The 25,349-nt window shown below is 46.0% G+C and overlaps 1 protein-coding gene across 11 annotated transcripts in view; it reads left to right on the top strand.

Annotated features, from left to right (window-relative positions):
* PTPRT (protein tyrosine phosphatase receptor type T) overlaps nt 1-25,349 on the top strand; it is a 945,487-nt gene that overhangs the window by 617,632 nt on the left and 302,506 nt on the right. For all 11 annotated transcript variants that reach the window (XM_037044094.1, XM_037044090.1, XM_037044092.1 and 8 more), the window contains one exon: nt 9,618-9,727. In XM_037044094.1, coding sequence (XP_036899989.1) covers nt 9,618-9,727 — 110 coding nt within the window. The remainder of the gene's footprint in view (nt 1-9,617; nt 9,728-25,349) is intronic.

Raw genomic sequence — 25,349 nt, 5'->3', positions numbered from 1 at the left:
AAGGGGTGATTCAGAAAGCACTTTGGAGACAAAAGGATCTGAGCTACTTCCAGGTTCCATTCACGACTGTGTTATGCAGCCTCGGTTCAATCAGTTGCATCTGTGTACTTCAGTGCCCTCCTCGGCGAATTGGGGATGGCAGTACCACCAGCCCCTTTAAGGTGTACTGCATGGAAGGGTACGTGTACCCCCCCTTGACTTACTTTCTGTATTGAATGGTGGATGGTCAGTATGCCTATAACTAGAGAAAACCAAAGCAGTGGTCTTGGCAAAATTTCTGTTCGTCATGGACCAAAAAAAAACATTTAAAAATAACCTATAATACCTCTGCAATTTTAATTTCAAATAGAAATGAATAGGTGTGGCAGAGTTCCAATAAAATTTTATTTACCAAACAAGCAGCTGGTTGCAGGCATAGTTTGCTAACTCATGCCTTCTAATTATTTCTTCCAGTCTCTGGGCTTCAAAATACCCATATGCTAATGATTTCCTCCATTGACATCTCCAGGCTAGACCTCTCCCCTACCCTCCGGAGTCATTTATTTAACTGCCTGTTCAACCGAATCACCTGGGTTGCAAATCGACCTCTGGAATCAAACACGTCCAGAGCTGACCAGCTGATCATACCTCAGACACCCCCAAACTCACTCTTCCCCCAGTCTTCTCCATTTCAGTTGAGGGCAACTCCGGTTTACTCAGGGCTCAAGCTGAAAACCTTGATTCCTGGCTCTTATCACATCCATGGCCCCGTCTCACATCCATCTGACAACCCCGGAGAACACCCTTCCCCTGGTGCTCGCTGTGAGTGGCGCCCTATTGCTGTGTGTGAAGCAGCAGCCCTGATCACTCCCTGCCTTCCATCTGCCAGCACCTTCTCTTAACTCATCCTTCACTATATAGCAAGACCTTGGCCATTTCTTACACTCTCTGCTGCTAGTTCTTTGGTCCCCGTCACTTGATTTCCAACCTGGATTGTTGTCACCTTCTCCTAAATGGTCTTTTGGTTTCAGGCCTCGCCCCTGTTCTCTTCTCAATACGGCAGCCAGAATGATCTTGTTGAACCGTGAGGCAGATCGCACCATCGCCTGTAGTGAGACGGAAATGGGGAAAAATGGGCTGAGCTGTGACTTCATTGAAAGAGACCCCTCTACCCCCCAGGGCACAGGAAGAAAAGCCTTCCAAGTCCAAGTTCCACCGAGCAGGCTGGAGGCAAGGGGGGGCGGGCATGGAGTTGGTGGATGGGACTGGGAGATCTCAATCTTGTGGGCACCTTTAAACATTTTTTTCAATTCTAGTTGACATTCAGCATGATCGTAGTTTCAGGAGTGCAGCACAGTGGTGAGACATCATGTGACTTAGGAAGTGACCCCGCCCCCCATAGGTCTAGTACCCACTTGGTACCACACATAGTTATTACAGTATCCTGGACAGTTTTCCTTGTACCATACTTCACATCCCTGGGACCGTTTCATAATTGCCTATTTGTGCTTCTACATTCCTTCATTATTTTCACCCATACCCCTGAGCCCCTTCCTCTTGGGCAACTATCAGTCTGTGCTCTGCATCTGAGTTTGTTCTATTGTTTTTTCATTTATTTTGTTTTTTAGATTCCACGTATAAGGGAAATCATATGGTATTAGTTTTTCTCTGATTTACTTCACATACCATAATACTCTCTAGGTCCATCCTGCTGTTGCAAATGGTTAAAATTGTCTTCTTTTTTATGGTTGAGTAATATTCCTTTATATATGTGTACCACCCTTTATTTAATCATCTATCGATGGACACTTAGGTTGCTTCCATACCTTAGCTATTGTAAATAATGCTGCAATGAACATAGGGATGCATGTGTCTTTTCAAATTAGTGTTTTGGATTTCCTTGGATAAATACTTAGATACCGTGCTCATGGACCAGAAGACTTAACATTGTTAAAATTTCTGTACTACCCAAAGCAATCAGTAGGCTCAGTGCAATACCTATCAGAATGCCAATGACATTTTTCACAGAACTACTAACCCTACAATTTATATGGACCCACAAAAGACGCCGAATAAACAGTACATTCTGTGGCATCTTTATGTGCCTGCCCACAGAGCAGAAGATGACAGCTCTCACTCACCCCAGGCCTGTTGATGAATAAGGAAGGAAACAAGGAAGGAAAGAAACGAGATTTAATAAAAGACTGTCTTTGAGAAGAGACACTCCAGTTGAAGGAATGGTGTTCTAGGTGCCTTCAGGCTGTTCCCCCAAACAGAAACAAACAAATGAACAAACCAGCAAACAAAAACACTCTCTCCACGATGAGGCTGCCTGCTGCCTGTGTGTTTCCCTTCCCTAACCTCCTCCACCCCCTCACAGCGCTCCCATGCATGCAGACCCCTCATCTGGCCCAGTGATGGATGAGTGTGTCTAATTCTTTCCTTTCCCTTGGGGTTAGAAATATTAAAACAAGGTCTCATATTAGCACTAGCAGAACATGTTGACCCACCAGACTAGACTGTCCCATACCACCTCTTAAAAGGTTGCATAAAGAAAGTTTATTAGAGCCCTGGCTGGTGTAGCTCAGTGGATTGAGCGCGTGCCTGTAAACCAAAGGATTGAGGTTCAATTCCCAGTCAGGGCACATGCCTGGGTTGCAGGCCAGTTCCCAGCAGGGGACGCACGAGAGGCAAACACACATTTATATTTCTCTCCCTCTCTCCTTCCTTTCCCCTCTAAAGATAAATAAGTAAAATCTTAAAAACAAAAAGAAAGTTTATTAGATACTAGACAGATGAAAACATACTTTTATTCTTATTAAAAGGGATTAATCTGATCACGCAAAGCAAATGTCTTCTAAAAATCACAGCAAGAAACAAGATTTAAAAACAGCACAACACTACTCCACATTCTCAAACAGAAGAGATAAATAAATGCTGAGAGAGAACATGCTCATGAAATGGAAGTTAATGTAAAGAGGTTCATTCTCTGAGACTGATCTTTGCAAAAGAGTTTAGTGCTATTTATTATATTTATTATGTTTATTTAATAATAAACCCTGCAGTGCCTAGGGATGTATGTTTAAGGAATAAAAATTATAATGAAGAGCAAGGTAATGATTATTGTGCAGTTAAGAAAGTGGTTACCTTTTGAGAGTATGAAGTTGACTATTAATAAATTAATGAGGTGCGTATTTGTTTTATACACCTGTGGAGTGGTTACTTCCCAATAAAAAGCATAAAATGAGAATGCTAAATATCCTTTAATACCAATACATTTGACATTTATGGGGTATGGAAAAATACCCAGCCAAACATAAATTTAAAACCTTGACTGCAGGAAAAATGTATATGGTTCTGCAGCAAATAGAGGAATAGAATCAGGAGTTTAAACTCGTGCAGTGGGGAAATACCAGTCCAGGGGGGTCGTACAAGTGTAGTTGGACCAACGCTCGGAGACCTGGTAAGCCCCTGCCAACACCTGCACCTTCAAAGAGCAGGAAAAGAAAGAACCCTCCTCGGTTCAGGGCAGCAGTGTAACCTTGACATCTAAGTCAGCCAAGTTTATTATGAGAAAAAAGAGCAATCAGGTGCAAAGGCCCCAAACAACATATTAGCAAACTGTCCAGCACTGTATGCAACTAGGAAAAAAGTGCTTTATTTCAGGAAATGTGTATCGGCTCAACATTAATAAGCCCATTAATGTAATTCACTACATAAACTAAGAGAGGGACAAAAGTAGATAATGACTATAATAGAAACAGAAAATGTATTAGTTAAAAACTGCATGATTTAGCAAGAAAATGTTCTTATTGCACTGGGAATATGAAGGACTTTTTACTGCGATAAAGGATAACTAAGAAACCTACAAACACCGTACTTGAGGATGAAATAATAAAATCACTTTCTTTAACATTGGAAAAACAGATATATGTGATTATTGTATTACATAAATACCGTATTGGTGGCTCTGGTTGGAGACAAGAAAATTAAACAAAGATTTAAAAGATTGGAAAAGAACAGAACTGTCATTAACCACAGATGCTTTGATTATTTACGTAGATAACCTGAAGAAATTTTCACACAAAGTATTAGAATTAATGAGAGAATATAACATGCTTGACAAAAAGTCACCATTAAAAAAGTCAAGCCCTGGCTGGTGTAGCTCAGTGGATTGAGCACAGGCCTGCAAACCAGATGATCGCAGTTCGATTCCCAGTCAGGGCACATGCCTGGGTTGCAGGCCAGTTCCCTGCAGGGTACACATGAGAGGCAACCATACATTGATGTTTCTCTCCCTCTCTCCTTCTCTTCCCCTCTAAAGATAAATAAATAAAATCTTAAAAAAAAATTCAACTGCATTTTCATTTAGCTAACAAGTATGTGGTATTTTTAAAGATAGTATTTACAATAGCAATAAAAATATATGGTACTTACAAAAAATCCAACAAAAGCTTTTAATATGTATAGAACATACAAATGCATGAAAACCAAATGACACTGAAGACTTAAATAATAGGTGTACCATATTTATGGATGGGAAAACCCAATCTTACCAAGACATAATATAAAAAATAAGTTATCTCTCAACTGATGTATAATTTATACAATTTTAATACAAAAATGAGATCCTTTGGGGAAATTTACAAGTTCATTCTAAAATGCATATGCAGGGAGAGAAGGCAAGATTAACTAAGACAGTCCTAATGAAGAAGTGCAAAGTTACAGGTCTTGCTCTCCCAGATACTGACTTACAACACGAGGATAGTCTAATAGGACAATCGAACAAACTAGAGAAAACCTAGAACTAGACCCATACCTAGGTGGAAATGTGATGGAAGGCAAAGGCAGCGTGGCCAACCATGAGGAGATAACTTTTTTTCATTACATGGCCCTGAGGAGGGAGGAAGAATTGTGTTTGGTTGCCTGCCTCACACTATACATGAGAACACCATTGCAGATGGGTTGAAGACGTTGTATAAAACTCGTGACTTTAAAGCCCTGGCTGGCGTAGCTCAGTGGATTGAGCGCGGGCCTGTGAACCAGACGATCGCGGTTCGATTCCCAGTCAGGGCACATGCCTGGGTTGCAAACCGGTTCCTTGCAGGCCAACTACCAGCAGGGGATGCACAAAAGGCAAGGCAACCATACATTGATGTTTCTCTCCCTCTCTCCTTCCCCTCTAAAAATAAATAAATAAATACAATCTTAAAAAAAAAAACAACTCGTGACTTTAAACAATGAAGAAACTTGAAGAAAGAATCCTCATGACTGCAGCATAGAGAAAATATTTTTACATGAGACTTTTGTTTGGGTGTATTATTTTTGTGTGCATTTATCTGGCTCTGAGAGATGGAGCCCAACGCAAGTAGTTTATTTAAGACTTGGCATAGGGCGCACTGGTGTGGGAGAAGGGCAACTGAGTCGGAAAAGAGAAGTCAGCCCGTACAAGGAGTGTTGTCAGGAAAATGACTGTGTGTGATAGCTGGGGTTAGGACAGTGACTGAGTGTGATCCAGGCACCAGCGCTGACTCATGAACTCTTTCTGGGCTGCTGCAAGATAATTGCAGAAATAAGGGTTAAATTTTTTAAGAGGAGAAGCTGACATCTTCTATGTTTTTAAATTTCATGCTTACTCTTTCATTTTACTTTTCTATTCTTTGTGTGCATGTGTGTATTTTAGGGCAATATCAGTCCATAGTGGGTTCAGAACAATAGAAATAACAACCAGGTGCACCAGGGTTTCAGTCCTGAGATTGTTTAAGGAGGATTCATAGCACGTGTCTCCAAGTTAACCCAACTGAGTTGGGAGAACACTGGCATAGTCACCCATCACCTTCCTTCCTCTCATTGCTTGCAGGGTGTTTGTAGGGCGTGAATTCTCTGGCACTTCTTGCTTGCCCTGGGTGGAGACCGAGTTTGCTTCCTCAGCTTTCGGGAAGAGATCCAGGGTTTCCTAGCAAGCATTAGGGTGGGTGGGGCACCAACGGTATGCCCTCTAAGTCTGTCTTTTTTTTCCTGCCCATTTTAGGTATAATCGATTCATAAAATTGTATATATCTAAGACATACAACATGATGATTAAATATACGTATATACTGAAATAGTTACCATAATCTAGTTACAAAGTCTATCTTTCTCTTCCTTCTCTCATACAAAAGAAAAAAGAAAAACTTCAATGAACTAATCTTCATCCAAAAGTACCAGAATGGGAAAGGGAAGACACAAACAAGAGAAGATTGTTTTTATAACACAGGTATCTGATCAAAGGATTAGTAATGAGACTAGAGTCTTGATAGAGTCTTGATAGAGTGTCGATAGAGTCTTTCCTCTCCTTTTCCCACCCTTCCACTCTTTCTAACATTTTGGCTTTGAGGGGATTGCCGTTAATTAAGCCACGACCTCTCCCATCTTTGGAAGGGGCGCTACTTGGCTGCATAGCTCATCCCTGCCACGTCTCACATTCCCCTCCCATTGACAGCTAAAATCATTTACTTGTCTAGCACAGTCTCTCGTCCTCCACTCTCATCTCCACCCACTGCAGGGTGGCTTGTGACACCAACATTCTTCCTAAGTTACTCTTGCTTGGGTCCCGAGGAATCGCGGAGACGCTAAATTCAATAGGAAAACATGAGGTCGCACCCTCCTTGACGACTCAGCCACATCCGGCACTCTTAACCAGTGCCTTCTGGACCCTCCCGTGTCTGCTGTGTGACATGTCGCTCACCTTCCTGGTTCCCCCAAACGCGGCCTCGGTTCCTCAGTTTCCTTGCTCCCCTCCTAATTGGGCAGGTCTTCTTCATTTAGCCCTAGGCCGGCTTTTTTGTTGCTGTTCCTCTCTGTACTCCTGCTGCAGTCTCTTCTCGGCCCATGGTTTTCGTTTCTAAGCATTGGTCCCAGTCCCCTGTATCCAACACCGAAACCCAACACCGCCGCTTGGGTGTCCTACCCACACCTCAGAGGAAGTGTGGCACAAGCTTCCTCTCCAAAACAAACCCTCCTCTAAGCTTCCTCTGGGTGAGCACACTGCGATCTGCTCCAGCTGTAGAAATACAGCAGAGCTCTCTTCCTTGATACGTTCCCCATTTCTCCACCCGTATCCATCACCACCAAGTCACATTAGTTAGCACCACAAAATCTCCTACACAGTTTGCTTCTCTTCTGCCTACCACCACCCTGGTCCAAGTTACCAGCCTCTGCCCTCGGATGGTTTTTCTCCTTCTGCTGTTCCCTCCCAAAGGTACCCACCGTGCTCAACACCCACCCTCCCTACCTTTGGCCCAGTGACTTCTGCGTATCCATTGGCTAGAACTTATTTTCCATGTATTATCCTGACTTGTGGGACTGGTTTTTCTCTGCTTGCTGTGATTCTCCCAAAGTCCTGGTAACCACTTAAAAATTTTACTTAGGAGTGTAATTATTTATTTAACGTCTGTCGCCCTTTTCTGAATCCAAGCTTTATCCAGCATTTGATTCTATCCTTCTTTGCCGCTGATGCCTCCCTAGTGACCACCACCATCCCTTGGTCAGATGAAATAGTAAATAAATATTTGCGGAAAAGATAAGTAGAGAAGGAAAAGCAATAAGAGATCTGACTCCTTCGAAGCTTCTACATTCCTAAAAGACTTCAAAAGCAAATGAAAAACTGACAAGAATATTTGTAACTTATGCAGAAAAAGCTTATGTTCTTAAAAACAGATTATAATGACAAGCTCATAAAACAATGATGAGCAAAAATGAAGAACCATGCAGGGAAATGAGCTCAGGGTCTAGAGAGCATGTTCATAAGAGAATTGATGCAAAAGGCCAATTAAACTGAAAAACAAATCTGCACTCTCCAATGTTGTAAAAAAGATACACTTATTATTTTTCTTTTGAAAATAGTCAGTGGTGGCAAGAGTTGGAAATAGGCGTCTTCTTCTGTTGGGGATCTCTGAATGGTAGCAAACATTCTGGAAGGTGCTCTGGTAACGCATGTCAAAACCCATAAAAATAAAGTAGTTCGGCTCAATATACTAGTTTCCGTGAAGTTATCGTAGGGACATCAGTAGAGGTTCATGCAAATGCTTATTCATAAGAATGCTCATTATAGTGGTATTTGTAATCGTAAAAAAAATTAAACTAAATTTAATGACAATAATAAAGGAATGGTGACCGTAATGGGGCATGTCTTTCTCCAAGCAACCATTAAAATACAAGGCCCTGAAGAACATTTAAGGATTTTTTAAAAATCTGTGATTTGTTTAGCTGTCAGAGGAGGTCACAACACAAAATGCGCAGTAGGGATTTCATTTTTAAAAATAAAAAAATATAAACACAGAGACATAAAGTTATCTTCAGTTATGAGGATTATGAGTGATGTTCTTTTCGTTTTTAATTTTTTGTTTATTCTTAATATTCAACAAACTCTGTGTACTGCATCCCTAATGAGGAAAACTAAATATATTCTAAGTTAAGAACAGGGACCTGATGGCACCCTATGGCCCCAGCTGCACCCAAAGAGGCTTCGCACGATGCTTAAGGGTATATGTGTGTTAACGCTCAGAGAGGTGTTCCACTTTCTCTGTACAACTCAAGAGCCATGTGACCATGAGCAAATCATTGAGTTCTCTTCACCTCTGTTCCCTAATTGATACAAGAGAGAGAACACCTACTGGGTAGAGCCATTTCGTGGCTTAAATGAACTGATATATGTAAAAGTCTCATCCAAGAGTATGCACTTGGTCCTAGTACCTGCTTCCTGGAAGGCCAAGATATAAATAGACCCAGTAACGATTCACACCACTTCATGATTCTCTAGGGGGTCATAACTAGAAGTTTGGGGAATTGTTTATTTGATGGTTCAGAGTCTTCCACACTGTCCTAATGATGGTGGCAGCCAGCAGGAGGATGCTGGCAGGAAGACTGACCCATAAGGCCAGCAGCCCAAGACAGATTTTGCTCATTAGGGCAAATTGCTGGCATAGGTCATTTATTTACCTATTTATCCAACCAGCCAGTGGTTATTAAGCATCTACTGTGTTCCAGACATTGGAGGCTCAGCAGCGAGATGAACTCGCTGCCTTCTTGGAGCGAGCGAGGCAAGCTTCTTCTAATTGGATTGACACTCCAGGACACACATTTCCTGTTGGATTCAAGTGAGGAAGCACTTCCCATAGCTGGAGGAAATGGGGCAGGGCTTGGAAAGTGAAGCTTACATTGCATTCTGCAAATACCATCCTAAGTCAAGATTTCAGTTTCAGGAATTTCACATGTGGCATGGCTGGGAGACCGACAGAGGTCCTCCCATCCTGCTTGGGCTTAGCTCAAGACAAGACTTGCTCAGTTCATAGGTGAGAAGCCATCAGCATTCCAGGAGAGGGGTGAACAAACTATAGCCCGTGGGCCAACTCCAGCCATTGCCTGTTTTTAGATGTAAAGTTGTGTTGACATGCAGCCAGGCCCCCTGATTTATGGGTTGTCTAAGGCTGTTTTGTGCTACAGGCACAAAGTAGAGTAGTTGCCATGAAGGAGTGTATGGCCCCCAAACATTATTTGACCCTTTACAAGAAAACGTCGCCACCTCCTCTTCTGGGTCAGTGGGGTTGGGGACATGAGATGGAAGGTGACATCCAGTTGCTCACTTCTTCTTTCTGCAGTTCCAGGGGCTGTCCCTCTAGAGTCCATCCAAGGAGGGCCCTTCGAGGAGAAGATCTACATCCAGTGGAAACCTCCCAATGAGACCAACGGGGTCATCACGCTTTACGAGGTAAGGGGCCCGCTGCTCATACCGCTTATCGTGGCTTCATTCCATTGACTTCAGCCAGAGGTTGGTGAACACCTACTGTGTGCAGAGCTCCGCCGAGGGCATGAAGGTGAGTGAGATACAACTTCCCAACACAGTGGGAAGGAAACACAAGGGCATACGGTCGCGCTGTCTCAGTGGCCCCAGTAACAAAGACAATTGGACATACTATGCATCAAAGTGATTCTCGATCTCTTCAGCAAAGGCTTCAGGAGAGGCAGGGCATCCTGGTATAACCCAGAAGACCCAGGCCTGGCAAACAGTAGTTATGATTTACTTAGAAAACCACAATACAAACACCCTGGCCATCCTACCCCCGTCAGTCCCTGGGCTTCCAAGAGAATCCCACTGGCGTTCTCTCCCCCAGGGGTACATGATTCTTGAGCTTTAACATTGCTCGGTGGCCAAGGCCCATTTTATTGTCATCCAGGTGATGGTGTCCCAGGGTTACCAGGACTATATCCTATCAGAGATGGAGCGGAAATGACTCATGAGCCAACACAATGTGGCTTCCTGAATACTTTCAAAAGTAGAATGAGTTGTATACAGTCCCCTGCAAAATGAAAACAAACGCACAACAACTTTAAGAAGGCTGATAGAGCTGAATTCTAGTATTGGAATATGGCCAAGATTGGCCTCTGCCTGCATGCCCTGTGGCGTGAGATAGTATAAGACTGTGATGCGGGGTGTGAAGGAAAGATGCAGCAATGCAGAGGGGCTCCGAGGCAGCCAGCTGAAGGGAAAGACAGAGCCTGGTATCCTAGCAGCTCTAGCCTGGTCCTAAGTGACCTTTGGCAGGTTTTTCCTCTCTCCAAGCTTCAGTTCTTCATCTGTGAAATGGGGGTGGTGGCTGGTGCTTCAGGGTTCCTCCAGGGGATCTGAGGCGAGAAGGAAAAGGCAAGCATCCCCAGGCTAAAAGGCACAACAGGCCCATGGAGGGACTTGAGGCCTCAGCTCTCATGCAGAAAGGGACGTGTACTGAGAGTGTGCTCTGGGAAGAGCATCTCCACCACCAGGGAGGGCGAGCTCTGCAGAGGGGAGCTAAGGAGTACTCGATGAGGGAGACGTATTCAGGAGGAACCTGCCAGACACATGCTCTCCAGAGAGAGCAGAAGGACCTTAGAGATCAGGGAAGAGAAAACTACCCAGCAGGTAGAAGGTGCTTGAGAAAACGCATTCAGAAAGGGCTTTATCTCATGAAATGCCGCAGTCCTTAGAAGATGAGCTGTCTGACAGCCCCCTCGTGGGCCACGTGATCGGGAGAAGCTTCCCTTCTGGGGCTGCTGCTGGAGAGGTGGGAGGCACATACCGAAACACCTTGCCTAGGATGGGGTCAATGCCCCCTCAGGGAAGAGTGGGGCTGCAAATTCAGCTGGAACAAAGCCCAGCCGCTCCATCCCTGCGTGATGCTCTTTGTAAAGCAGAGGCCAAAATTACACACACATGCACACCTGTGAGTTACAGATCTGTTGTGCATAGCAACCCGCTGTTTGTAGAGCCGAGGCAAAGGACCAGGGGCTTAGAGAGTCAAGCTGCTTAGTACTGTTACGTAAATGGCTGTCTGTGACAGGTGTTCAAGATTTTGGGAATTCACAGGCCACTCACATTTCCAAAGGTCTGGGGGACCAACTTGGAGTGCTTTACCATATTGTAGCTTCATTTCACAGAGGACATAATTTCAAAAATACAAAGAGGACGTAATTTTGGAATAGAAGGCAGTAAAGCAGTCCTTCAAATGGAGTAAGTTTAGATCGTCATGAGTAACTCATGCCAGTCGTCTTATTTTCTCTCATTTTGCTTTAAATGGAGGACAACTTTGCCATGAAAAGGCCCTGATCCTGGTCCCCCCTCCTCCGCCCCACACTTGGGAACCCCCGGTCAAGACCGTGTTGCAGGTAGAGTCATATGTCTGCACAGCCTACTTCCTCTGATAGGGCTGTGCACCGGGCTGGGCTAGGAAACCCTCAACTGCTGTTCCAGGATGAGAAGAAAGAAATGGATGGAGCAGGAGCAAGAGTGCACACCCACCACCGTGTTGGACACCCTGTTTGAGCAATCGCTCCCGAAGTCGGGGCTTTGCTAGACGGTGCGCCCTCTGGAGCTCTGGGCACGGAGGTGGGTGCACATTGGGACAGTGCGGCCCACTTCCCACTTTGACACGAACCCAGTGCCTGGAGGGTTTTCAAAGGCCAGCTGCTGGGGTTGTTGGTGCCCCCGTGACAGACTCTGCTGGAGACAGCTATAGTGAGACACCGTCAAATCGGTCTTTGGATACTACAGAGAACCAGATGGCTAAGAACTGGAGTTAGAAGGCTGCGGCTGTCTGACTTGTTTGAGAGCACTTGAGGTTACCTTTGGGGAATGTGCCCACGTGCTTGGATGATGCTGTGAAGGGAGCTAAGGAAGTCATGGGCCTAGGGCCTTGTATTTTGAGCATACACGTGGCCGTGACCGTGTGTGTCACAAGCTAGTGAAGCCTCAGAAAGTGAGAATGTTGACTTTCGAGGTCGGACAGTCTCCTTCCGAACTCCAGCTTTGCCACTTACTTGCTGTCTAACGTCGGGTTTATCCTGGAACCTTTCGTTCATATTTACACCTAAGTATAAATGCATGTTTAGTACTGTGTTTGGCATTTAGAAATATTAATAAATGTTAGCTCTTATTATTACTAAAAAAGTAGAAAATTGAGACTCGGAGAGGGGTGAAAAGAAAAGACCAGGGTCACACAGCTGAGAAGGCAAATTCATGGGTGCCAAATTCAAGTGCAAGTGTCTGGACCCATCATCGGTGGCATCAGCAATACCTGGGAGCTGGTCAGAAACACGGCATCTGAGGCCCCGCCAGACCTCCTGAGTCAGTCTCTCCATGCGAGCGGGCTGCCTGGGTGGTTCACATGGGCGCTGGCATTTGGGAAGCTCCTCTCTAGACCACCCAGCTCTTGAGGAAGTTTAGACAGTGGACGAAAGAGTGTGCCCTCCTGGGCAGGGAGGTGGGGAGTGCCCCCTCCATGCGGGACTCGCCCCAGTCCTGCTCCAGAAAGTAAGCAGACCGTGCTTTAAATGACATTTATAACAGAGTATGTGTTTATGAGGCAATTTCCAAGTTTAATTAGATGAAACCAACTTGATTTTTAACATTAGGTTCTGGTTGTAATTTTAGAGAGAAATTCCTAAATTACAAATCACCCTCTCTGGCCTCAAAAAATATATATTGTGTGACAAAAAAAAATAGGCTAACACAAATGGAAGAGAAATTCAAGGTACGTGTCTGTACCTTCCTGTGTACAACCTTGAACTCAGCAAAGTCAAAAGCCAAAAGGGGGGAGGGGTATAGGCGGGTTATAACTGTCGAATATTGTAACTATTGTTAAGCACCACAGGTCCAGGTACTATCTAATATGTTAAGATTAAATTTTCTTCCCCATGCGTCCAAGCTGCAACCTGTGGGTTCGTCCTTGTTTCACCCCCAAAATCTGAGTGGCTTTGATTATATCTCAGTCCGTCTCTGGGCTTCGGTCCTGTCTTTGGAACCTGAAAGTGTCAGATTGTTCCAGGCTCCAAATGGGTGGGAATCAAGAGGAAAAGAAATGTACATCAAACCTGCATAATCAGGGATTTATGCCTCACTTTGGAATTGCTCTGTTGCTAAAACCTTGCCTGTGGCCAGAGTCTTTGAAGGCAAAGCAGTGATGACACTTGAAGAAAAACAGCTAGTGCAAAGGCCCTGGGGTAGGAATGACTTTAACAGGTTTGACAAATAGGAGGTCTGAGTGACTGAAGCTTTGTGAGCAGGGAGGACCGTGGTAAGACCATGGGTGGGCAGGGTCTGGTTATGGAGGGCTTCTAGAGTTTGTACCTGATCCTGAGAGGAATAAAAAGGCCTAGGATTTTAAGCAGACAAAATGAAGGAATCAGATTTATATTCTTAAAAGATCACTTGGCTGTTGTGTGGCTAACTGTGCATCTTGGGGACATCTGAAAAATGTGCCAAGAGGCGAGGACATTCCCATCATCTATGATACTGCAGCGAGAGCTTGGGGTTTTACTGGAAGACCTGGTACCCAGGTGGAGATGGGAAAACTTGGTCGCATCTGCCTCCTTCTGTACTTTAGTGGGAGATGCAGAATGCTCTTCTGCGATCGCAGAGTGACGGGCAGTGCAGAGTGAGGCCGCGTCAAAGCCCTCGGGTCCACAAACCAGCAGAGAGACCTCAGACATGCAGAGTGTCGGGCCCCAGCCCAGGCCCACTGAACCCAAGTCTATTTGAACCAGGTCTCCGGATGACTCATGCGCACCTTCAGGTGTGAGAAGCACTGGTCTCAGACACATGGTAAAGCTCGGCCTGATGAAAACAGGTCCTCAGAGGAATGATGTGGCCTTTGGATGAACTGAGTGGTGTCCCTGCTCCCATGGGGTCCAAAGAGCTGAGTGTTTTCACCTGGAAAGTGAAATCGGGCCATTCCCACAGGCCCATCTAGAGCCCTGCCTGGGCTTGAACAAGAAAGCAGGGTGCCCCAGTCAGGGCCGCTGTGAGAAGAGGGTCAGTGTGGCCTCTCCCATTCGGACTGTGCTCTTGTGAATAACACAGCTCACCCGAAATAGACCATCAATGCTGCGGACAGGCACCGGCAGCCCAAATGAGGTCACGGGGGAAACGGTCCAGCCAAACAGTTGTTTAAAAACTCCTCGATAAAATCGTTCACAGGCAAGCTGTTCAGCGTTCGTGAAAAAACCGTAATCAATATGTGTCTCAATTCAGTTCATTGTTCTTGTCTCTGTCCCAAAATAAAAATCACGCAGTGTGAGGGAATTGGGCCAGAAGATGTTACACCAGCAACGGGGTTAACGAAGTGTGAAAATATTTAAAATTCAGACATGTGAAGCTTCCCTGTAAGCTTTTCTGTTTAGCAGTCAAAATCACCCAGTTTCTAATTACAGTGTATAAAGCTGAGGCGCTTAGAGGGAATGAGAGGGCCTTAATGAGTCAGGAATGGGTGTCTTGATTATGCTAGAGTTGATTGACATTTATCTTGCAAGCTATTCGAGGCGCCCGGCGTTCAGCACTGAATAAAACACACACTTTGCCTCAATAAAATAAGGCGGCATTCCTGGGGCGGGGGGGTGCCTTTAAAAGGTACGGTGGGGTCGGAGGGTTGTCAATGTTTTCCCAGCAAGCAGATGGTGTGTGAGTGTACTGGAGGCGTGTTGTGTGTGTGGGGTGGGGGGGGGGGGGGCTGGGAGTGTGCGCGCAGGCAGAGGCGTTCCACTCCGGACTGGAGCAGGCACGGGCTGACGGTGAGAGGGGCCAGCGGTGTGCACGTGTGCTGTGCGCAAGAGCACGCTCTCAAAGAGACAGGCCCAGAGGAGGTGCTGGCTCGGTTGGAAGGTTCTAGCACACCTTCTTCCTGTCCTCTGACTCCGCCGCCCTGGCCATTCAGAACTCACTGACCCCAGACACGCTGGTGGCTCTGGTCCACAGAGGAGCAGTGGGGGTGCGGGGAGGAAGTGGTCCTGCTGGGCAGGAGGGAGGATAAGCAGAAAATGACTAATACAGCCCAAAGCGAGAATTTGCATAAATCAAGCTGGATCTACATTAATGAGAATGCACAATTTGCATAATGCAGGCTGCTCTCGGGTATAACTTGAGCCAGGCTGGTAACTAGGATAAAAGCTCTTGTTCCTTTTGAATGGTTTAAGCCTGAAATGTGGGAACTGTCCATTACCCTCACCACTCCCCGTAGACCTAATGCTCTAGAAAGTTCGATTTCCTTCTCCTGCCCAGACAGACACAGGTTAGGTCACATGGCCTCATCTGAACACTCCTCTGATGCCTGGACATTTCAGAGCCTCTCTGCCCACCCCCCACAGACACCTCCCCTGGGCCACTTCTCCCCCCTGCCGCCCGACCCAACAGCCTAAGGGTAACTCTAACCGGGTCCCTTCCCTGCTTTGGCTGCAGCCTGGCCCCTGCCTGCCTCTCCGACTTCCTCTCTGACCCTTCTTCCCGCTGCCTTCTGTGTACCCGCCCCTCTGGTCTTCTGGCATTTTCTCAAGCTCCCCCAGTTCTCCGCAGCTCCTGTGACTTTGTGAACGCTACTTCTTCTGCCAGTGGGAGCTTTCACTTCATACTCCTCACGGCTGGCTCTGTCCTATTGTGTCACTGCGCGGTGCTTTCTCTCTGTGCCTGCCTCTTACCCACGTGTACACTCTGCACGTGTTTCGTTGGTGTGCTTCAGGGTCCTCTAGTCTCTTACTGGAGTTTTAGCCCTTTAGGGCATGAGTCCTGTGATGATTGTTTTAGGTCATCAACTTAACTGGTTTAACCTCAGAAATGAGGTTAAACAGTATGCTGAATGTTTCTGTGAGGGTGTTTTTGGATGAGATTACCATTTAGGTGGACATTGAGCAGAGCAGATTTACCTTCATAATGTGGGTGGGCTTCCACCGATTAGTTGAAGGTCTGAACAGCACAGGAGACCGAGCTCTTCTGGGCTAGAGGGAAATTCTGCCTGCAGACGAGCTTCAGACTTCCACTGTGACTTTTGCTCTTTGCTGTTTCCCCCGCTTGATGCCCTTTGATCTTGAGCTTCATACTGGCCTGTGTGGTTTTTGCTTTTTAGTAGTGTCTCCTGGAAATGTCAGAGGGTAGTTTACACATGTGCTCAGTGAGTAGTCCTCAGCTGACTCTGTGGATTCATGTTTTCTCTTAACAAGAAGTAACACTGAAAGTCTTTTTCCAGCAAACTTAGTGGTTCTAAAGCCTAGCGGAATGTTGGAATCATATCTCGAGAGCTTCCAAAATATAGATAAATAAATAGGTACATCAATACACAAACGGATAGGTGGATGGGTGCCCGGGCCTCATTGTATTCCGAGTGAATCTGAATCCCTGGGGGGAAAGCTCTATTCTTTGGGGGCGGGGCTTAAGTTTCTTGGGGAGTTCTAATGTACATCCAGAGGAGGGAAGAAGGATGGTGTAAAACGAACTTCGTCTACTTCGATGTGTTAGCCTACCCAGATACCCCTGATTAAACAGTCTTGGTGCTGTCTTCATCTCACTCTGCCCTGCCCAAATCCAACCCTATCTGACCGTACACTGCAGTCAGCCCCGTCAGGCACACGTGAATGCTGGGTGTTCACTCTTTCAGGTTCAAATTTAAAACACGCTGGCCCTTTCCCCCTCAAGGTTGCTAAGCAAAGTCTGCGGAGTCACTGAAGACGTGCTGGCATTCTGTCCATTTCCCTTTGCGTTTTGCTAATGGCATCTTGCGACTCCAGTGCTGAGCCCAGCACTGACCTTACCTTGTCGATCTTTTCCTGTCTCCTGCATAGTAGAAATTAGTTCTGTTGTGTATTTGTGAGATTAGAAAAGGCATATGCACACACAAAACTTAGTAGATTTGCCCAGAGGCTGGCCCTAAATCTTCAGCGTCAGGGCCCCGAGATGTGTGGGAGCCATTTTTCCTAACCCTCAGCCTATCCCTCACCCTCCACACAGTATTTGTCAGAGACCTGAAAAACACAGGCCTCGCTGGGTAGATGCCATACACAGGTCCTGCTGGCTCACAGGCAGGCTGACAGGTGTTTCAGGAGAAATGGCTGGAGGTTGAAAAGAATGATCTCTGGCACTCCCAGTCTGGAAGGACGGGAAGTTGTGTTCGCAGTGAGTGAGCTGCATTTATGTAAGTGGGACCGTGAGAGCCGCCTGACACCGCTGGTGGCGTTCTTGACACCGCCTATTCATTCGCCTCGGGTGTTTTTTACTGTGGTGGTGGTAGTTCTTGTTTTTTTTTTTTTGCTATTACAAAGTATTTGTGATGGAGCCAGGTAACATGACGGGAGGATTCAACAGATGCATAGCTCTTTTTGCCTACAGAAGAGCAAATCACGTTCTCCTGGCAATGGAAGTTTTTGCACGAAGCATTAATCATTCAGCTCAGCTGTAGAAAAACAGTAGGGGTTGCTGTATGGAAAACACACCTGCAGGCTGCTCTTGTGGATAAGTGGGTTTGTCGGTGTGTGTGCAGTGCACAAACATGGACGTTTGTGAGTTTAAGCAGGTGTGCACTGGCACATGTATACACATATGGATTTATGTCCTTGTCAGTGTGTGTGTGAAGCCTGCACCCTTGGGCTGTACCCACATTCTCGGTTGCATCCTCAGAGTTGCTCTCTTTCTTTGGAGAGTTCCTTGTAGCTGAGATGAGAGACAAGGGACTGTGTCTGTTTTCTGGACTGCAGGAACCTGGACTGGAAGAACCAGGTCACCTCACATCCACGACATACATTCAGATGTCATGGGAGAAACTCCCTGTTAGCCCAACAGGCTCTCAGCTGTTTCTCATGAACTTCCGCCACAATTCCTCTCTAGAACTTTTGCTAAAGGAAAATTCTACATTAGAAACAATCTGCAGGTTAAATTTAATCCGTGTACATTTGTCCTAGGAGAGTGGAGGGAAGGAAATGAAAAAGTCGTCGTGCATTTGGCCCAGCATGGGCCCTGTGTCCCATTCCTTAGTGGGAGGGAGTCTGTCTTCGGATGCACTGTGCGCCCAGCCGCCTCGGCAGAGGAGCGGCCCGTACACCCAGGTGGAGCCCTCTGTGTGGGGCCCTCTCTAAGCTGTGCCCAGAGGCCGTGTGTACGCTGCCATGTATCTCTTTAAACATCATGAGCTGTTCTCGTTTCATCTCAGATGTTTTACCTGAGCCACGTGNGCGGTTCTTGTTTTTTTTTTTGCTATTACAACCTATTTGTGATGGAGCCAGGTAACATGACGGGAGGATTCAACAGATGCATAGCTCTTGTTGCCTACAGAAGAGCAAATCACGTTCTCCTGGCAATGGAAGTTTTTGCACGAAGCATTAATCATTCAGCTCAGCTGTAGAAAAACAGTAGCGGTTGCTGTATGGAAAACACACCTGCAGGCTGCTCATGTGGATAAGTGGGTTTGTCGGTGTGTGTGCAGTGCACAAACATGGACGTTTGTGAGTTTAAGCAGGTGTGCACTGGCACGTGTATACACATATGGATTTATGTCCTTGTCAGTGTGTGTGTGAAGCCCGCACCCTTGGGCTGTACCCACATTCTCGGTTGCATCCTCAGAGTTGCTCTCTTTCTTTGGAGAGTTCCTTGTAGCTGAGATGAGAGGCAAGGGACTGTGTCTGTTTTCTGGACTGGAGAAACCTGGACTGGAAGAACCAGGTCACCTCACATCCACAACATACATTCAGATGTCATGGGAGAAACTCCCTGTTAGCCCAACAGGCTCTCAGCTGTTTCTCATGAACTTCCGCCACAATTCCTCTCTAGAACTTTTGCTAAAGGAAAATTCTACATTAGAAACAATCTGCAGGTTAAATTTAATCCGTGTACATTTGTCCTAGGAGAGTGGAGGGAAGGAAATGAAAAAGTCGTCGTGCATTTGGCCCAGCATGGGCCCTGTGTCCCATTCCTTAGTGGGAGGGAGTCTGTCTTCGGATGCACTGTGCGCCCAGCCGCCTCGACAGAGGAGCGGCCGGTACACCCAGGTGGAGCCCTCTGTGTGGGGTCCTCTCTAAGCTGTGCCCAGAGGCCGTGTGTACGCTGCCATGTATCTCTTTAAACATCATGAGCTGTTCTCATTTCATCTCAGATGTTTTACCTGAGCCACGTGCTCCTGAGGGAGTCCTGCAGGACAGGGCAAGGCCGGCGGATATGCCGCTGCAGCTGGTTGGCTCCTCTGTGTATTTGGGTCACAGCAGCTCTGTGTTTGAGACCCAAAGGAAGGATGAGTGTGAGTGTTCGTCTGTCATCAGGACACGTGGAGCCTTCGCTCCGGAGCCTCTGGAGACTGGAATCCAAATGTGTGATTCCAAGCGTATGTTTTCACTGGACTCAGAAGATGGCAGACGACTTTCTTCCCTCACCGCCAGCCAGCTGTCCTTTTCCTGGACTCCCTGAACTTGCACACAAGTACAAGGTGTTGGCCTATGTAACTATGGACTCGATGCATACGTGCATATACATTCATGCGTACATACCAGGTCTTCTTCAGAGCCCTTCAAAATAATATGTCATCAAAATCACCATTGCTTCTTTGGTCCCCCTTGTATTTTATGCATATTTTTAGTACACCTGTATCATTACAAGTCAAATAGTGAATTGTGCAACTCAGAAATTTATTACTAACTTCTAGTTTGCCCAAAACTTTAGTGAATCCCTTTCCCTACCTGGGCCTTGTTCCCTGCCTCTATGACCTGAAAGAATTGGACCAGGTAGATTTAAAGGATCCGTCCTGCTCTGACCTACCACTCCGGTGCCCAAAATTGAATCAGTCTTACCCCTAGTTTCATGAAACACTTCCCTCATTGATTTGACCATGGCCTTCTTTTGTATTTATGTATTATTTCATTTTTGTAATAACGCACCCACTACCAGGACAACTAGAACTTGGGTGATATATCTGCTTACTAGCTCCTCTGTTAGCATGGTCTGTGTCCTTAAGAAGGTCTTCTTCCCCGACACCAAGGTAAGAAAGATGGTTTCCTATAGTTCTACTAAAAAGTATGTAGTTAATTTATGTGGCTGGTGTGAGGTGGGGTGCAAAATTCCTATACGGATCAATCCCTTTCCTGGGTGCTTTTAAGAAGAGCCCCCCTTTTTCCTTGACCTACCAGGCCATATTTAACATGTACCCAAATTCCTTATATACATCCCTTTGTTTCTGAGCTCTGCCTTCCCCTGGCCACTGTACATCACAACCACGCACAGTCATAAGTGATCTAGTTCCCACTCACTCCTGATCTCTGGCAGAGCAGACTCCTCCTCCTCATCCTTCTTCTAAAACATCTTGGTTATTCTTGCCCTTGGCTCTTTCATTTTGGAATCTGCTCATCAAATTCAATGAAAATCCCTGTTGTGGTTTTGATTAGAATTGCATTGAATGCGTAGAACTACATGGGGGAGTGGGTCACATGTTCACGCTAGTAAGTCTCTCTATTTATGTAACTTTTCTATAGGGCTTCCCAAAGTTTTAGTGCCTTACTCACAGAGATAATGCATTTCCCATAAGTCCAAACTGCTCATTTAGGCCCGAAAGACCTTGCATCTTGCATTCTCTTCCCCCCTCTCATCTCAGTGACCTTCTCTTATGTCCTTCAATGTGCCAACCTCCCTCCTGCCTCAGGCTTATTGCACGTGGAGCTGGTAGGTCCCTGAAAGCTCTTCCGCCTCCTCCTCCATAGCCAACTCATTCTCAGACTCCAGGTACCCACGGGCGTGCTCCCTCCTCAGAAAGGCCCTCCTTAACAGCTGCAAAGCATGATGCCACCCACTCGCCATCATTTTCTACCACTGCCTCCATTTCCTGAATAACATGCATCACAATTACTAATTTTATATACAGGGTGGGGCAAACGTAGGTTTACAGTTGTGAGTACACCAAACACTGACTTGACTCTTGTATTATTATTTGCTTATTAACTCTTGTATTTTTAATTAGCATTGTTATTAACTTGCTTTTCCCCACCCTGTATTTATTGATAAATATTGATTGATTGATTGATTGATTGATAAGTGTGCCCCTATACTGTAGGTGGCTTGAAGGCAAGACAGGGAGCCCATTGGAGAGCCCAGTGCCTTACAGAGTATCTGGAAAATAGGCTCATTTTTAAAAAATGAATGCAGGTTGGAGAGGTTCCCTTTGACAGCTGAGGTACAACGATCAGCAGGAATAACTCTTAGCTTCGGTCAGTCCACAGGTGTGACTGGGCACAACTGTGTACATTTGTACAATTGTGTCTTAAATCCTATGATAGACTACGTGAGGTTCCAGTGACCCCTGAGTTCACATGTAATGCATACAACCCAGCGACTGAGAGGCGAACTTCCAAAGGTTGGGATCTTTGTTTCCCGAGTACCTGAACCAGTACCTGGCATAAAGCAGGTGCTCAGTATACATTTGCTTCATGAATAGCACGGGATTCCAAACACGAATCAAGGTTAAGGCAACAGCTATATGAGATATTTGAATCCCTACTTACTTACGATTGTTTGAATTTAAAAAAATTTATTTAGTCTTTGTTAATGTTAGTGACATTACAACATTATATGGTGCCAGGAAGATGGGGAGTGGAAAGTAACCCTGTCTCACGCCCTCACTTATCAACCGCTCCGTAGGGTTTTTTCTAGTTCCTGTGCATTTATGGCATCCTTTGCACAGTTATGACCGCGCTGCACAATTTGAGTTTTTACTGTGTTGAACATTTTTCCATTCCAATGGGATCTACTTAACCATCCCATTTAATGGCTCTCTGGTCCCCGGCACATAGATCATAATTTACTTTCCAGTCATTCTGTGTCAGAGTGTGTTGATTGATTTTCCTAGATGTGAGACAGAATTTTAGGGTGTGATTGGAGTGACCTGGATCTCTCTCAATAGCTGGTTAGCAAAGTTTGCTTTTCTGCTTCCTTTTCCTTCTCCACCGATTTGTCAATAGCAAGCAGAGGCATTTGCATGCCTTTCACTGATCAGAGAAATGCACTCGAAATAATAGCTCTCTCTGTTCAACAGGAATGGATCCAAGGGAGGGGAGTAGAAAAACATGTCCAAATTTGGATGGAAGTCAATAAACCCAAAATTAGGCGCATATTTCCCTCCCTGTTTTAAAGTTTACGTCTCAGTGTGCCTATTTGCTAATAAATGAAGATGAATATGGAGCGTGTGTGTCCTCCCCTGTCTCCGAAACCCTCTTCCCATGATGGATCAATAATCAATCTGGACGTGTTATTCCATCGAGCTGTGACATGGCCTCCTGATGCCCCTCATCGCCTGCAAGGCGGCCATTTCCAGCCAATGGAATGGGGCTAACAGGCGAGATGCAGCCCAGCTGCCACCTGCAGCCTGTCTCCTCAGAGCCTGTACGGAGATGGGGAGGTTCTGTGCTCACTGGTCACTCTGTTCTGCAGAAGCTGTCTTTATGATGCTTCCTTGGTATTTTTTTTTCTGTACGCTGCTCATGTTTTAGTTTTAGGTCCTTTTTGCCATAGCGATATTCTTGACAAACTCTGTTGCGATGCCTGCAGGGACCTCAGCATGATGGGCCAATAAGAAGATAAAACAGCTCATCTCAGATTCTGGGGAAACTTCCCACGTGTGCTTGCCCCTCTGGGCAGCTGAGCATCCAGTTGCCAGTGGATTAAAGCAAGCTTCAAACATGTCCTTATCAGACTTGCTCCCATCTCACGGATAAACTCCACGCGGCAAGTCAAGGGGACTAGACATGTTAGGAATTAAGACAGTCTCATCAGGCTTAGTTTCCTGAGGGTCAGCCTGTTGCCAGCAAGACCCTGGCAGTATGTGTCGTGCAGCAAGCCCTAAGTAAGCAGGCTGGGTTCAGCAGTCTCCCGGGAAGGACTGTGTTAGACACACGGGTGGCTGTGATTCTCCCCCAGGCTCCCGAGATTCAACACCTCACTGGCTGAAGCTGTTGCTGTACCCTTGGCGCTAGGTGAAGTTTGCCTTCAAAGGACCTCTGGAGACTGCCTCTAGGAAGCCGTGGGGAAGGTGAGAACGGAGAAGAGCACTGGCAACTCCCTTCTCTGTGGTTGTTTTGTCTCTTAACCAAATGCACTTGCGCTCTCCCTGGAGCGCTCAGGAACTGGTCCCAGGAGCCATGGTCTAGAACACTCATCCTTCCCTTCCAAAGTCAGCCATGTTGTCCGCGGGGATGCTTAACTGCTCTCTTTGCCCCTCCCCACGTTCTGGGTAAATGTGCTGCCTGCAGATCTGGAAGGCAGTTTTTTGTTTGTTTGTTTTGAATGACCGTGCTGCTACTTGGAATAAGGGGGCAGCTCTGTGGAGGCCTTCCCGAGGGAGATGCCAGAGGCGGGAAAGTCTACGCCAGAGTCCCTTGTCCAGAGAGTTGTCGGGACTGGGACTAAGACACAGAACCACAGAACACAGAGTGGTTGTGGAGGTTCCAAGACTGTGCCTGAACGTCCCTTAGGGAGCTCGTGCGTATCACCAGCAATTTGCGCTTTCCACCCACGCACGCATTCCGCAGTTTCAGACTTCCCCGGCCATTTTTATAACGGGAGCACAGAGAGTCGGGGCATTAGAGCAAAACATCGCCTATAGTCTCTTCCCCCAGCACAACAGTTATTCTGCCTTGTATTTTATCTTTGTTAATATGCATGCATCTTTTACCTAACTAATTACAATTACATATAATTTGCTCTCGTAATTTTTCATTAAGCCTTTTATCACAATCATGAAGCTTTTATAGCACCATGGAAACAGCTTATCTTTTATAATGATGGCATCGTTTCTCATTGGGTGTGTATATTCTCTAATTTACTAATCCATTTCTCCATTGTTTTCCCATATTTCCGGGAATACTGTAATGAACCTTATGCGTGTGGTGGGGTTATGTCTTGAGGGAAAGGACACAGCCTTCGGATCAGGTTGGCCTGGATTCAAATCCCAGTTCCAGCACGAACTGATGGGAGAGTTTGGGGCAAATGAACCACTCTAAAATTGAGTTATCTTATATGCTTAAATTTTTCAAAAATTGATGTAGGAGAATCAATATTCAAGCCTGCAATTCAGGAGTACTGTAAGAATTAGTATACAGGAGCGAGTCCCCACTTAACATCATTGATAAATTCTGCAACTTGAAGCGAAATGCATTTCACAAAACCAATCTTACCATAGGCTAACTGATATAAAGAAGAGATACAAGTTCCTATGGCGTCTCATCAACATTATAATAAGTGACATTGAACAAAATGCTGTTATTTGAGGACCTGCTGTGTGCTGCACTTATAACTACCTGGTAGCCCCTCAATGCCCTGGTTGTTTTCCTTGCTGCTCTAGTTGGTGCCTTTTCTTTCTCCTCTATTTGGTGCATTTGGTGTATTTCTGTTTTAGACATTCTCCCACGTGAAATTACAGGGTTGACTAGAATGAAGACTTTTGTGACTCTTGATACCTGTTGACCAGTTGTTCTCCAAATGGATTGCACCAGTGTGCGCATGTGCTTTGAGTCCTGTGTTGAGTGTCTATGCCAATCACTGGGTCTGGGAAGTGGCCTCTGGCAGCCCACCAGAGATTTATGTCAGCTTTCACGGTAGCCTCAGAGCAGGCGGATATGTGAAGAGCTTGTCACGTGTTGGCAGATCCATTTACACTCTCCAAGGACATGTCGGAAATACTCTTGCCTCAGCAACTCATTATTCAATTCCTCTCCTCTTTGCCCGCCTGGCCTCCAACAGTCTCCCAGAAGGTCCCAGGGACTCTATGGGCACTCTGAACTGAAGGACTCAAAGCAAGGTTCCCAGTGGCTCTGCCACCAACTTACTCTGGTACATCACAGTCATCTGTCAGAGCTCATCTGTGAAAGACAAGGTTGAGGAAGCAGGTCTCTAAAGCCAAACCGCTCAAAGCCTGTTCTTCTGGCATCAGCGTCACCGGGGGCTCCTTAGAAATGTGCCATCTGAGGATCCACCCCAGATCTGCCGAGTCAGACTCCACACCATTGCAGGATACCCAGGTGATCCCTACGCACAGTGAAGTTTAGCAAGTACCGCCTGAAATGATCTGCTGGCC

Source organism: Sturnira hondurensis, unplaced genomic scaffold, assembly GCF_014824575.4.
Source record: "Sturnira hondurensis isolate 20B ecotype Veracruz unplaced genomic scaffold, ASM1482457v3 Scaffold0004136, whole genome shotgun sequence".
In the NCBI taxonomy this organism is placed as follows: Eukaryota; Metazoa; Chordata; class Mammalia; order Chiroptera; family Phyllostomidae; genus Sturnira; species Sturnira hondurensis.
Note: the sequence above shows the minus strand (reverse complement) of the source record. Positions and strands in the feature narration are given on the sequence as shown.